Source organism: Zea mays, chromosome 7 (assembly GCF_902167145.1).
Source record: "Zea mays cultivar B73 chromosome 7, Zm-B73-REFERENCE-NAM-5.0, whole genome shotgun sequence".
NCBI lineage: Eukaryota > Viridiplantae > Streptophyta > Magnoliopsida > Poales > Poaceae > Zea > Zea mays.
In genome coordinates, this window is record NC_050102.1 from 92752551 (window position 1) to 92767645 (window position 15095).

Genomic DNA, 15095 nt, shown 5'->3' on the forward strand with positions numbered 1-15095 from the left:
GCTGACCATGAGGTGGAATGGAGAGAGTTCAAGGCAGCTTTCAGGGGGCACCATATACCAGCAGGCATTATGGACCGCAAGCTCAATGAGTTTCTGGCACTCACTCGGGGAAACCGGACAGTGTTACAGTATGCTCATGCCTTCAATGACCTGTGCCAGTATGCCGGATATCATGCAGACACCGATGAGAAGAAGAGGGACAGGTTCAGGAGGGGGCGCAACACTAAGCTCCGTGACCGTCTCAACACAGTCAGGGCCAACAACTACAATGAGTTAGTCAACATGGCCATTTCTTAGGAGGAATGTATCACAACTCGTCAAGCAGAGAAGAAGAGGAAGACCCCTGTGGAAGGACCTTCAGCTCAGCCACAGCGCTTCAGGATCGTATCTGACACTCAGAGCAGAGGACCTCAGCAGCAGCAAGGACGTTGGGTGATCCGACCACAGCAGCAGCAGGCACCCAACCGCACCCAGTTTCTAGTGCAGAGGAACAATCAGCCACAGCGGCAGCAGTACCGTCAGGCCAATGACAACAAGTGTTTCACTTGTGGTAACACCGGACATTATGCCAAGAATTGCCCCAGAAACCAGCAGCGGCAGGGACAGAATGCCAACCAGAACCAAGGCAAGAGGCAGAAGGTGCAAGTGAGGCAAGGCATACTGAACTTCACCACCATGGCTGACATTCCAGAGGGAGCACCCGTCATGACTGGTATCTTTTCAGTTTTGAATTATCCTGCTATTATTCTTTTTGATTCTGGTGCATCACATAGTTTTATCAGTGCCAAATTTAGTGCCAAGTGCCAATTACCTTTTCACCACACCAATGGGGGTATCACAATTTCAACACCAGGAGGCAGGGTTGCCACCTATCAAATCAACAGACATGTGCCTATAAGGTTTGGTAGTCTGATAATTAAAACCACCCTCCTCATATTGGGTTTGGATAGCGTGGATATCATATTGGGAACTGACTGGTTAACAAGACATCAGGCAGTAATTGATATTGCAGCTAGGGCCATTGAGGTGCACTTGCTGACTTGTGGCGAAACCACGTTATATTTGCCCGATCAGGGTTGTACCCGCTCCTATGCATTCACTATGATAGAGTCCCCAGTTGAGAGAATCCCTGTGGTCTGTGACTACCCAGATGTTTTTCCGGATGAATTGCCAGGGATGCCACCCGATAGAGACAGAGAGTTCGCGATTGAATTGCAGCCTGGGACTGCTCCTATATCCAAGAGACCCTATAGGATGCCTCTAGCAGAATTGGCAGAATTGAAAAAGCAACTACAAGAGTTGTTGGACAAGGGGTTCATTCGCCCAAGTACTTCACCGTGGGGATGTCCAACCTTATTTGTGAAGAAAAAGGATGAGAGTTTGAGAATGTGTGTTGATTACCGCCCTCTTAATGCGGTGACCATCAAGAACAAATACTCACTGCCCCGCATTGATGTTTTGTTTGATCAGTTGGTGGGAGCCAAAGTGTTCTCCAAGATAGACCTTCGCTCGGGCTACCATCAAATCAAGATCCGTGCCAGTGATATTCCGAAGACGGCTTTCTCTACCAGATATGGGCTCTATGAGTTTTTGGTGATGTCTTTTGGGCTGACCAATGCCCCGGCTTATTTCATGTACTTGATGAACTCAGTATTTATGCCAGAGCTGGACAAATTCATGGTGGTTTTCATTGATGATATCCTGGTCTATTCCAAGAATGAAGACGAGCATACTAAGCATCTACACATCGTGCTTCAGCGACTACGCGATCATCGTCTTTATGCTAAGTTGTCTAAGTGTGATTTCTGGCTAAGGGAAATTAAATTCTTGGGCCACACAATTTCTTAGGATGGGATATCAGTTGATCCTCAGAAGGTACAAGAAGTAATGGATTGGAAACCTCCTACCACAGTGAGACAGATTCGGAGTTTTCTGGGATTGGCAGGGTATTATCGACGATTTATTCCGGATTTCTCCAGAATTGCCAAGCCAATGACTGAACTGTTGAAGAAAGGAGTCAAATATGATTGGAGCCAGAAGTGTGAGGATGCCTTTCATACACTAAGGCAACACTTGACAACAGCACCAGTGCTAGCTCAACCTGACAACACCAAGTCCTTTGAAGTTTATTGCGATGCTTCCGGTACGGGATTGGGATGTGTTTTAATGCAGGACAACCGAGTCATTGCTTATGCCTCCCGAGCACTCAGACCCCATGAGCAGAACTACCCCACACATGATCTGGAGTTAGCAGATGTGGTTCATGCTCTCAAGATATGGAGACATTACTTGATGGGAGCTCACTGTAACATTTACACTGATCATAAGAGTCTCAAATATATCTTCACCCAGGCTGATCTTAATATGAGGCAAAGAAGATGGTTAGAGCTAATCAAGGACTATGATTTGGAGGTGCATTACCACCCTGGTAAAGCCAATGTTGTGGCAGATGCTTTAAGCAGGAAGGCCCAGTGCAATTGTATGAATATGGATGCAAAAATCACCACCCTATGTGATGAGTTGTGCAAGTTGAAAATAGGAGTCGTTTCCTCCGGTGCCTTGAGTTATATTTCAGTGGAGGCCACTTTACAAGAACAGATAGTCATGGCACAGATGGGTGACAAGGGTGTTCAGGTTATTAAGGAAATGGTCGAACAGAAAGCAGAAAAATACAAATGCTTCCGTCAGGACAGCAAAGGAATTCTATGGTTTGGAGACCGACTAGTTGTCCCTAAGAACCCTGAGCTCAGAAAGAAAATATTGGATGAAGCTCACCTTTCAAAATTCTCCATGCACCCCGGCAGTAACAAGATGTATCATGATCTCAGATCCTTATACTGGTGGACCAGAATGAAGAGGGAAATTGCTAAGTATATCTCTGAATGTGACACCTGCCAGAGAATCAAGGCCAGTCATTTGAAGGTAGCAGGCCCTTTGCAACCCCTTCCCATACCATCTTGGAAATGGGAGGACATTTGCATGGATTTTATCGTGGGATTGCCCAATACCTCCTAGCACCATGATTCCATTTGGGTCATTGTGGACAGATTAACCAAGACAGCTCATTTCTTGCCGGTACACACCACCCACATGATAGAGAAGTATGCAGAAATCTACATTGACCAAATAGTTCGCTTGCATGGAATACCAAGGATTATAGTATCGGACAGAGGAGCACCATTCGTGGCACGATTTTGGGAGCAATTATAGGAATCACTTGGGACCCATGTAATAAGAATCTCAGCATACCATCCTCAAACAGATGGCCAGACAGAAAGAGTAAATCAGATTTTGGAAGACATGTTGAGGGCATGTGTGCTACACTATGGAAAGGATTGGGACAAGTGTCTTTCTGTGGCAGAATTCTCCTATAATAACAGCTACCAGTCCAGTTTGAAGATGGCACCTTTTGAAGCCTTGTATGGAAGAAGGTGTAGGACCCCACTGAATTGGTCTCAAGCAGGAGAGAGGGAAATATTTTGACCAGACTTGGTACTTGAAGCAGAGGAAAAGGTCAGAGTTATTAAGAATAACCAAGAAGCTGCCCAGGCCAGGCAAAAGAGCTAGATGGTCAGACAGAAAGAGTGAATCAGATTCTGGAAGACATGTTGAGGGCATGTGTGCTATACTATAGAAAGGATTGGGACAAGTGTCTTTCATTGGCAGAGTTCTCTTATAATAACAGCTACCAGTCTAGTTTGAAGATGGCACCTTTTAAAGCCTTGTATGGGAGAAGGTGTAGGACCCCGCTAAATTGGTCTCAAGCAGGAGGGAGGGAAATATTTGGACCAGACTTGGTACTTGAAGCAGAGGAAAAGGTCAGAGCTATTAAGAAGAACCTAGAAGCTGCTCAGGCCAGGCAAAAGAGCTATCATGACAAGAGAAGGAAGCCTCTACAGTTTGGAGTGGGAGATCATGTTTATCTTAAGGTGTCACCCACCAAAGGTGTCTAGAGATTTGGAATCAAGGGCAAGTTAGCTCCTCGCTACATTGGACCCTATGAGATCAAGGAGACTTGTGGACCTATAGCATATCAATTGAAGTTTCCACCCCACATGTCAGCAGTTCATGATGTGTTCCATGTATCCCAGCTACGGAAATGTGACCGCTTACCCACTGAAGTGCTACCTGAACCAGAAATCACTACTAAAAAATCACCTTCTTGCAATGGGCAAAAACCGTTGCGATAGACCATAAATCGTTGCGATAGGTACCAATTGCGATAGAACAACTGTCGTTGCCTGTTGTTGCAGAAAACAGAGTGGCAATAGGCTATAGCAACAATTTTATGTTCTGTTGCAATTACTACATCTTTTGCAACGTATTCAAGTGTTGCAGCAGTTCGTTGTTACAATGGACTATTCTGTTGCAATAAGTTATATTGCAACATTTACGATAGTTGCCAAAAACTCTATTGCCACAACATATTTCATGGTAATAAGTGTTAATGCCACGTTTAAATCTGTTGCAAATGGCTTTGTTACCACAAGATGCTTCGTGGCAACAAAACACTAGTGCCACACCAGTGACTCGTGGCAACAAGATGTATTGCCATGCAAATAATTTCGTTGCATTTGATCATTTTGCAACATAATGTGTCTCGTGGCTACATGACCTTTTTGCTATAAAATTATCTGTGGTAAGAACCGATATAACAACAAAAAAAATATCGTAACAAATGATGTTGCAATAAGAAGAAAAGGTTGCGACTACTGAAGTCCCAACGAAATAGATCCATGGTAATTACATCTTATTGCAACAAAAAAATCATTGCAACTGAACCATACAACAACCAATAAAACCGTTGCATTTAGATATATTCAAACCCACAATTTATACGACAATGCATTTTGCATTTCTATTGGGTATAAAATGTTATGCAAAAGAATTATATTTTACATCAGTAACGTAAGAACCAATATTGACAACCATAATATTTGTCTCTTATCTCATATATTAACTATATCCATACCATAAGTTGTAACAAATAGGTTGCACCAAATAAATAGTGGTCAAATACAAATTAATTTGATAACATAGCTCACAGTCACAACATCCTCATACTAGCTTGGATTGTGATAACATAGATAATAAACTACTCAGGACTAGCAAATTATTGGAAGTTTTTTTGTCATCGTGTACCCCTCCATCCCCTCCATTGATGCAAGCGATGGTTAGCTAGGCTGACGACGATATCACGACGACAAGGAACCTGTTGGAAGTGTTCAAAACAATAATTAGTAAAGCTACAATAACTTGGTTAATCATTAGTGAAAGACTACAACTGTAGTGCCTACATCTACAGCTACAGCACAACTCCTAGCATGCAGCATCAGCAGCAACCATCAGCAAGCAGCAAGCAGCAAACAGCAACATGCAGCATGCAACAGCAACAACACGCAGCAGCACGCAGCTAGCAGTGGCAAGCAACAAACAGTAGCAACCATCAGCAAGTAGCAACACGCAGCATGCAGCAAGCAGCAACAACAACACGCAGCAGCACGCATCTAGCAGCGACAAGCAACAAACAGTAGCACGCAGCAAACAGGAAGCACGCAGCAGCAAGCGTTCTACTCTATCTCTACCAGAGAAGGCAGCTGCAGCACCAGCCTAACAAGAGCGAAAACAGGCTACCAAATAAGCATGCTGCACAGAGCCACAAACATGTGTACTGCTCCTATGGTTAACTAAAATCTGTTTAGGCTACTAAAATCCATTGCATGCACAACTACAAAAGAAATAAAAATAAAGATTGTGGACATACCTTAAACACACTTTGATAGAGCTTCTTAAGTTGATCTACCTTGCTTCTCGCTTGCACTTGCGGATTGTACCTATTATCATATTCAGGATTACAAAAACAAAACTATCAAAAAAATGTTGTAAAACAGTTTATAAGATCATAATACAAGAACATTTGCATTCCATACACATTCGCTTCTTTTGTTGCCCCTTGCCTGCACACGTCTTGTCACAGCATTCCTTAGAGTGTAAGAGCTAATATAGTTTGCTGGCATATTGTCTTTCTTATTGTTTGTGTCTGGTGTATGAACGTTGTTTGCACTACTTGGTGCAGGTGCAGGAGAATCAGCTGGGATGAATTCAGGAGGTTTAGTAGGGACAACGAAAGAAGGATCGATTGGAGTGGTGCTTTCACGGTTGCTCTGCATTAAACAATTGATCAAACAATTTATGTTGCAAAAGTTTCTAATAGCAATGATGGTAAAAATACAAATATCAAATTTTATACCTGTTGTGCTACAACAGCAAGGGCAGCAACCATTTCTTGCCTCATTTCTTCTCTAAGCACTTGTCTTTTTTTCTTCTTCTTCTTGCAGTGCTTGCATTTTTTCCTAGAGTATTCTTTCTCGTTCTGCAACCTCACACGCAAGTTTTTCATTTAACAACTGGACCTGACTTTCGAGTTCAATGTTTTTTGGTTGGTTGCAACCGTGGCACGAGCTTGTTCGAGGAACTTTGATTCCATCACTTGACTTCTTGTTGGATATCTTGATAGGTACCCATGACCATGAAGTCTGTTTGCCTTACATCCTGTTGTTTCCTTGAATGTTGTTTGGAAAATAGCATTTTTCTCTTCTCTTGTTAGATAAAATCTTTCTGTTTGATATATTTTCTCAGCAATTTTCTCAGCTGCGTTCTCCTGAAAAGAACAATATAGTTCAAGTTAGCTCAATTCAAATAAGAATTGATGCCGAGTATTTTAAAGTATGTTTTAGTAGTAAGCTTTGTGATTTACTCACATAAATGCCACGTGAAGCCTCTTCCGACCATTCATCATTTTTACAATGAGTAATCATCCAAAGGGATAGATCGGTTGGTTCTATACCAGTTTCTGGATCTCTCTGTGATGTGAAGAATGTATCATACAAGTTTGTCATTAATCATGGAAAATAAAGTAGTGGTCATATCATTACCTGTTGAAAGCTTATTTGGGAAAAAGTTCTAGAACCCATTATGTGCTTCGTTCTTTGTTTCTGACGATTTTCCGAGTTCCGACTGCTTATTTTCTAGAAAATAATAATAGTTGGAAATGAATTAATAAATAAATCGCTAGAATCATCCATATTATGCAAGTGCCAATCGTTAAAGTAAAGGAAATGAAATAGCAAACCTGGAATTTCTCAAATCCAAAATACAACACCATGTAATGCCACTCGACGATGTCTACATCTTCAGGCTTGTTTTTCATCCTTTCAGCATAACTATTGTATGCCTTGTATGTTGAGCTTAACATTGATCGCCATCCTTTGTATCTCTCCTTAGCAATAGACCAGATCTTTTCATGCGCGTCCTCATTGGTTAGAAACTCCCACCTTCGCTGTTTCAGTTTTGATATAAAGAGAAGGTTAATTGTCTAGTAATTTGGGAATAGTAGACCACTAATAGTTCTAGCTAACTGTTAGGGCTCAAGTAAAGAAATTTCACATACCAGTACGTCAGAGGCTATAGAAGATCTAACATTGAGCTCTATATCTTTCCACTTTTTCACTCCAATGAGTGGTGCCTTTTTCTTTGTAAACAATACGATTTCATCCACAAAAGTGCGAGCGTTTGTTCCTACAGGACCTCCAAGCTTAGATGAAAATTCAATCTTAAGTTTGTGATCACCGTTCTTGATTCGCTTGGTGGCTGCTGCTATACCCTTAAGGGTACCACGCCCCTCCTTTTTGAAGACTCCATCGTTATCTACATATATACCAATAACATCTGAATGGGTAGAAATATTCAAAGTAGAAGATTGCAACATTTGAATAAAAACACTCTTAGTAAAAAATACCAGGATCTCTTTTCCTATGACGTCTAGCATGAGATGGCCAATTAGCAGTAGGTTTGCTGCTGCCATGAATTTCTTCATCTGATAATATTAGGTCATCATTGCTTTGTCGTTCATACAATACTGCGGATAACATAGGCATCAGTTACATCTCTAACAATTTGCGAAAATATACACTATATGTTAGTAGGCTGTAAATAAAAGAAATTACAGATATCTGGAAGATCGCCTTGATGCCTTAACCATTCTTTATATGTTTTGATCGTATCCTCTCTGAAGTCATCCATTAAATCTGCACTTAAACAATATGTAAGTTTAACTATGGAAACTATAACATATCATGTATTTAATGTAATGAGTTTGACATCTTAACTTACTCGTTTCTGGATTATCATGTTCTAGTATTGCAAGCCACTCCTTATATGCATCAATCGACACTTCTATAGTTTCTTCATCAACATTTGTTCGCTGCCTTGGACGCTTGATGGGAGTTATGCTTACCTCTAGATCACTGGGTGGATCTTTTGTGAGCACAAAACTTATTTTTCTCTCATCCATGTTATCAGACATCATGGCCTCTTCTTGGTGGATGTAATCAAGTGCCAATAGCCTGGATCGATCAATGCCACATCGTTTCTTGTAAAACAAGAAGTCCCTCCCAGAATATCCAAGTTTCGATTTTATGTACACCACGTTGTAAAAGGCAACATAAGCTTTATCAATATTTACTGTGACAATTTCTTTTCCAGGTTGTGCTCCAATGCAATGGAATTTCAAGGTCCATATCTCACCAGTCAACCTGCCACACAAATATATTCTAAGCAAACAATGACTAAAACAGTGTTGTAAAAAGATTTCATTCAACAATTAAGAGGTATGAAAACAATATACTATAATTATGATCTGCGCCAAGGCCAAAGCAGTAGAGAACAACATGGGTAGATAGATTTTTACTTGTCAGGAAGATCAAAGAAGACGTTCTTCCCGGCCATAATCTCGTCCACAATCCGTGTACCAAGTTGGCTACCATTGTCGTTGGTGCACATATTAGCTTCATTGCTTGTCGGCTGCAAACCTCCTTGAGTCGTCATCATAGGTCAGGAAAATAGATGCTGACAGGACAGGGAACGAAAAAAATCATGTAAGTATAACAATAGATTGGTTTATGGAATTATGTGCAGTAATTTAGGTGACAGAACACGATACAGCCAAGCGCGGTTTGTAGCTAGTAGGGCCAAGCGCGGTTTGGTGTGTGTCGTTGGAAGAACTCGAATTTCCCACTGAAGCAACGATTATTCTCTACTAGGGATGATGCTAAACAAAGCTACAAGCTAGCTAGGGACCTCGCTCATCACTTCCAGGAAAGACACTGGGTGTAGGCAGCTATATACTAATAATTAACTAGTTGCTAATCATGTTGTTGATTCGTTCATTCCTAAAGCCCCATATACATACTTGTTTCTTTCACAAGCAGCATCATATCTATCCATGGCAATAATAATACAAATCAAGACATCTATGTCGATGGTAGTAGTACTTTGTATATATTTGCAGAGATGAATGGGGCATCATCTGGAGCATCGATCTATAGATAATTGTTAGCAACAATTAATTGTAAGTGTTTCAAGCTAGCCAGCTAAAATCTTAACTAATTGTCAGCTAGACCCCAATTAACAATTAGTACCTGGGTTAGAACAGCTAAAATCCATGACCAAAACGCACAAAAGCAAGATCCAAAACGCACAAGCCAACACAGTAACCAGACCTGGCACCGACGCGTGCAAGCTACCGACAATAGAGAAAAAAAAGAGACAGTCGATGCTCCAGAGATGAACGACGGACCAGGGAGAGTGTGTGCCGGTGCCAGAGATGAACGCGTGCAAGCTGCTCGGTCCCAGGTCGGCTTGGAGAGTGGAGCCGAACGACGGACGACGAACGGAGATTGGGGGACGGAGCTCGGAGATTAGGAATGGAGATTGGGGGCGGCGCGTACCTCAACCTGAAACCCAGACGGGCGACGGCTGATGAAACCCTTGCAGTAGAGCAGATTAGGAAGGAGGAACGAGGAATGCCTGCCCTTGCGCCCTTCCCATTTGGGAACGTTGCCTAGAGGCTGGAGCTGGTCCGTGGTCCGCGTCTGTGGTTGACAGGGTGAGTGGCTGGTGGCTGGGACCAGGCAAACGTGTACTGAGAGCACGCCGATCGCTAATGCTGACAGCACTGGGTTTTGGCCAAATCTTATGGCGATGTCGGTGGTTCAGTGATGAGACTGGAAGGAGAATAAGCAAGGGGCATCTGATTTCGCATCCAAAGGGAAACAACGATCTTCAAGGTTTTCAGATATTTCCATCTTGCTTTCCTTACTGTCACCATCTGAGAACAGAATAATAATGTTGTGATTAAACGACGCTAGTCATGTATCCTCGTCAAAGAACCAAGTTCAACATCTGAAGTGAATGGGAATTTTACAGGCATAGTGCATACTGTCTGAAGGGACATTGGGCGCCAAGAATGGGGAAAACTAACCAGATGGTTTATCAGTCTCGATCTTTTTGGATTTGGAGCCTTTCTTTCGATCGTCCCGAGACATTGGGCGCGAAGGTCGGATTTCCTTCGTGAAGACATTGAGCCTTGTTCTGCTTGATTTTGTTTTGGTTTTGTCGACGATTGCCATTTTCTGAGGATCTGGTCACATGGATCAGGCCAGATGGAGTGCTTGCATTGCACATTGGCAAGGGCGAGCAGAGTTGTTAGGTTGGCGCACGATTGATTTATGGAATGTGCTATACAAGCAAACTCGATCGTATTCTTGCTTTTATCATAGAGCAAGACTCCATGAATTTGGTTATTGTTATGGGTGAACACACTCGGAAATGGTCGGCAAACAGTCAGTAATTCATAAATATCAAAAATAGATCGCCTTATATCAGATTGAGGTTTGCATTCAGAAAAGACTTAATTACATTATCTGTTTTTGTGTTTTTGTTTCAAAATTTTCATTCCCCAGGTGATTCTTGAACCAGATGTCCATTATCGGTCTATATTCATGCAAACGCGCTGGCTTCATTTGCGAGTAGAAGATGACCTCGGAGGACCAGCTTTTCTTTGGTTCCTTGTTCTGCTTGATTTTGTTTTGGTTTTGTCGACAATTTCCATTTTCTGAGGATCTGGTCACATGGATCAGGCCAGATGGAGTGCTTGCATTGCACATTGGCAAGGGCGAGCAGAGTTATTAGGTTGGCGCACGATTGATTATATGGTGAGCTTGGTTTCTTTTTGAGATACATAGTTGTGCTTGCTTTGGAGCCCTGTACAGTTAAAGGTAGACCTTGGTTGACAGCGCATCTGTGAGTGCCTGCCTGTATCCAGCTGGTTCCGGATTTGGTTATTTATGCTCTTGTTTTTTATATTTTTTTGCCTGTATTTGCAATTCATTGGTTGCTGTTGTATATAGAAGAGAGTTTTAAATAGAGAGAATGCACGACTCTGCAACTGGCAAATTTTGTATACATACTGCAATAGGTGATTTGGACTATTTGATACTGTTTACAGGGAGAAGTTTGAAATAAGGGATGGGATATAAGATTTGCTAGTAGTAGTAGAGTCTAAAATCAGTGCTGCAAAAAGGGAGAGGGAGCGCCCAAATTTCATGGAGCCGACAGAAATACCTTCTTCTCGAGCGCGCGAAGGTCGCTTCTTGAAGCGCGCGAAGGTCGGATTTCCTCTTTTCCTCTTTTCAGACTACTAAACACGAATTTGATAGAAAAAAAAAATTAACAACAGGAAACGAGAGAGTAGCAACAATACTGATGTTTTTAATGTCTCGGTTGTGTGAGTCTGAGGAGGACGCGTGCAAGGACACGCGGAGGCAGGTCATTGTCGTGCCGTGCGTGGGATTCCCTACTAGAGTACCAGTAGCTATGACGAGAGATCGCCATCGTGGGCATCGAGTATCGATGTTTTTAATATAAAGTTTATCTTCAATCTAATCTTATACATATGAAGAAGTCATAATTTCTTTTTTATCAAAAAAATCAGCCACTGTCCACTAAAGTCATGACAACCAAAATATATTGATCAAAACTGGATATGTTGTGGGTACCATTAGGGATGAAAACGATTTCGGTTTCTCGCCGACAGCAAGAGCCAGAGTACAAACCAAATGAATCTGTCTGCGTGCACGACGAACCAGATGAATCCGCGGGTATAGGCCACTGGATGGTGTAGATGCGAAGCGGAGCGTGTGTGGGTGGCATGTGGGTGGCGTAGAGATGAATCCACGGGTACACCTAGGCCCCAAATCTTACAAGTGACAGGAAAAAAGCCTAGCGCGCGGGAAGGCCGGATTTCGCATGGCGTACGGGGTAGGGGAGTAATAAGCGTCGAGGATATCACAGCGCAGTCGCATGGAGCTGCCCAGTCTACAGGCCGGATTTCACATGGTGTACAGGTTGCAGGCAAGAAACGCTTTGATGGGATTTACCACTTGTGTATTGTAATGGATTTTTAATAAAGAAAAATGAGCCAATTAGAATTAAAAATCGCTCTGCCATGGACTACGACAAACTTATTGTGTTATTATCTCTCACTCTTTGTTGCAAAGAGATAAATCGTGTAGTAGTTCTAAATTGGTGAGTAGTCCTTAGAATTTCTATGCCATGCCCCCGCACCCCTCGTGTCCGGAGACAACAAATAATCATTGACACATGCATATTGCCTCTTTTTCCTAAAGAAAATGTTCACTACCTGCTTATCATACTGATTTTTCTACTGCTATTGTTTGATCTGCTAAAACAAAAGGGATATATATTCAACAATGAAAATAGAACTGATAAAATAAATACTTCCACCCTTACAAGTCTCTTTTGAGTATTTCCTCCCACCCTTGCAAATTGTGGTATATCATACGCTAAAGTTGTTGTAACACGCTTCATATCGTCCATCAAATTAAGTAGGGAAATTTGGATCCATACCATTAAAAGATCACCACTTTGGATCCATACCATTACTATCTCACTTACATGTGGGTCCACATGAGTCAATGACATGTGGGGTCCATGGTATATATCTAAAGTTTAGATCTTTTAATGGTATAGATCCAATTGTTCCAATTAAGTAACGTTCTCCTTTACTTTGTTTATATGAATAATTTACTGATTATAGAGATTTTATGCTAAGAATATTCCTTTTTCCCTTTTTATTACTTTTATTTTGTTAGTTCACCTTAAAATGAGCAAGCTCCATTATTATCGGTTGTTATTGTTATAGGATTTCAGGTGAGTGCATTTCCTCAGGCATTTGTTTGAAGCAATGTGCACATCTCAATGATTCTTGTTGTCAGTTACACTTGACAGTAATAACCATCTAAGACCCCCTCACGCAGTGCCTCTAGGTGGGAGAAAACAAAAAAAAGGTTCACAGGCAGCTCTGGATTCTTCAATCCTGAGGGGACAGCTTTGCCTTCGTCTAGGTCACCAGGTTCAGCGACCAAAGGAACTGCGCCTCTATCTGGGTCACCAGGTCACCAGGTTCAATCCTGAGGGGATACTTCACTAGGTCCTTTATTTTTATACCTACAACATATACTTTCTCTACTATTTCGACAAGGAACTGCGCCTCTATCTGGGTCAACGAGTTTGGCTACTTCTACGTTGCTATCATTGTACTGCTTATTGCCTCTTTTTCCTAAAGAAAATGTTCACTACCTGCTTAGCATACTGATTTTCTACTGCTTAGCCAAAGTCAGAAGGATCACCTGAAGGCTGAGTCCCTGGCTGAAGGCGTGAGAGTCCCTGGCTGAAGGCTGAAGGCAGGCGTGGAGTCCCTGGCTGAGTGGCTGCTGATGGTTGTGTGTCCTGGCGGGTGGCTGAAGGCTGAAGGCAGGCGTGGAGTCCCTGGCTGCTGATGGTTGTGTGTCCTGGCGGGCGGCAGTTTGAGTCCCCTGCAGGCAGTGGCAGCTATAATATGTACTAGTATAGGCATGTAGACAACAATTGGAAATTGTATGATTCATGCGATAATTTTCCTTGTATTATTTTCTATTTTTGGTTATATATCAGATTTTAGAAGATTCTTGTGATCCTTTTCCTTGTATTCTTTTCTATTGTTGGTTATATATCAGATTTTAGAAGATTCTTGAGATCCTTTTCCTTGTATTCTTTTCTATTGTTGGTTATATATCAGATTTTAGAAGATTCTTGTGATCCTTTTGCTTGTATTTTATTCACCTGCGTGTTTTATTGATGTGTGTCTGAGAGAACAGAAACTTCTAGATTGTTCTTTGTATTTTTCTTGTAACGTATCAATAAATTGAATATATTTCCCATCGCGATCCAGACACAGAACGCAAAGTTGGATCATGGCTTAGACATGTCGCGCGCGGCAGGTCCGTATATACTACGATTTCCTTGGCCTTGCGCAGACATGAGAGTATATGACATAGGGTGGCCTCACCCTCCCTGCACGCCCGGTCGGTTTGGATGAAAAAAAGAATTCTACGCACATGCCGCGTCTCGCTTTACACTGCTACTAATGCTACCACTTTACTGATGTTGTAATATCCAGTGAGCCACTAGGGACATTTTGCAACAACTGTTCTAGTGATAGCAGTAACATCTTTCTCTTGCAACGAAAGTCATGATTATTGCAACGCACAAATAATGTGGCAAAAAGGTGCATATTTTGCAACCACTTTTAAAGGCTGTGGCAATAACTAACACGTAATGCTACAACTTTACTGATGTTGTAATATCTGGTGAGCCACTAGGGACATTTTGCAACAACTATTCTAGTAGTAGCAATAACATCTTCATGATTATTGCAACACACAAGTAAAGTGGCAAAAAAGGTGCATAAATTGCAACCACTTTTAAAGGCTGTGGCAATAAGTAACACCTAATGCTACAACTTTATTGTTGTTGCAATATCCGTGTGACACTAGAGTAATTTTGCAACAACTGTTCTAGTGGTCGCAATAACACCTTTCTCTTGCAACGAAAGTCATGGTTATCGCAATGCACAAAAAAAGTGGCGAAACAGTCCATATATTGCAACCACTTTTAAAGGTCATGGCAATAAATAATATCTAATGCAACAAAAATATTGTTGTTGCAATATCTGTCGTGGCATTAGGGTGATTTTGCAACAACTGTTCTAGTGGTCGCAATAACACCTTTCTCTTGCAACGAAAGTCATGGTTATCGCAATGCACAAAAAAAGTGGCAAAACGGTCCATATATTGCAACCACTTTTAAAGGTCGTGGCAATAAATAACATCTAATGCAACAAAAATATTGTTGTT

At 41.8% G+C, this 15095-nt stretch overlaps 1 protein-coding gene and 2 long non-coding RNA genes across 3 annotated transcripts; all 3 read right to left on the reverse strand.

Annotated features, from left to right (window-relative positions):
• Positions 1 to 5126: 5126 nt before the first annotated feature.
• Positions 5127 to 6041, reverse strand: LOC103632568 (uncharacterized). The gene is made up of 3 exons (XR_556029.2): positions 5931 to 6041; positions 5765 to 5834; positions 5127 to 5212 (listed from the first exon to the last, which is right to left on the reverse strand). It is a non-coding gene; the product is annotated as an uncharacterized lncRNA (long non-coding RNA).
• A 579-nt stretch (positions 6042 to 6620) lies between these two features.
• On the reverse strand, positions 6621 to 6972 carry LOC103632569 (uncharacterized). The gene is made up of 3 exons (XR_556030.2): positions 6936 to 6972; positions 6762 to 6863; positions 6621 to 6661 (listed from the first exon to the last, which is right to left on the reverse strand). It is a non-coding gene; the product is annotated as an uncharacterized lncRNA (long non-coding RNA).
• Positions 6973 to 8081: 1109 nt separating this feature from the next.
• LOC109941110 (uncharacterized) lies at positions 8082 to 8903 on the reverse strand. The gene is made up of 3 exons (XM_020541602.1): positions 8750 to 8903; positions 8297 to 8594; positions 8082 to 8087 (listed from the first exon to the last, which is right to left on the reverse strand). The coding sequence occupies exons 1-3, from the start codon at positions 8887 to 8889 to the stop codon at positions 8082 to 8084; spliced, it is 444 nt and encodes a 147-aa protein (XP_020397191.1). The 5' UTR covers positions 8890 to 8903.
• Positions 8904 to 15095: the final 6192 nt, after the last annotated feature.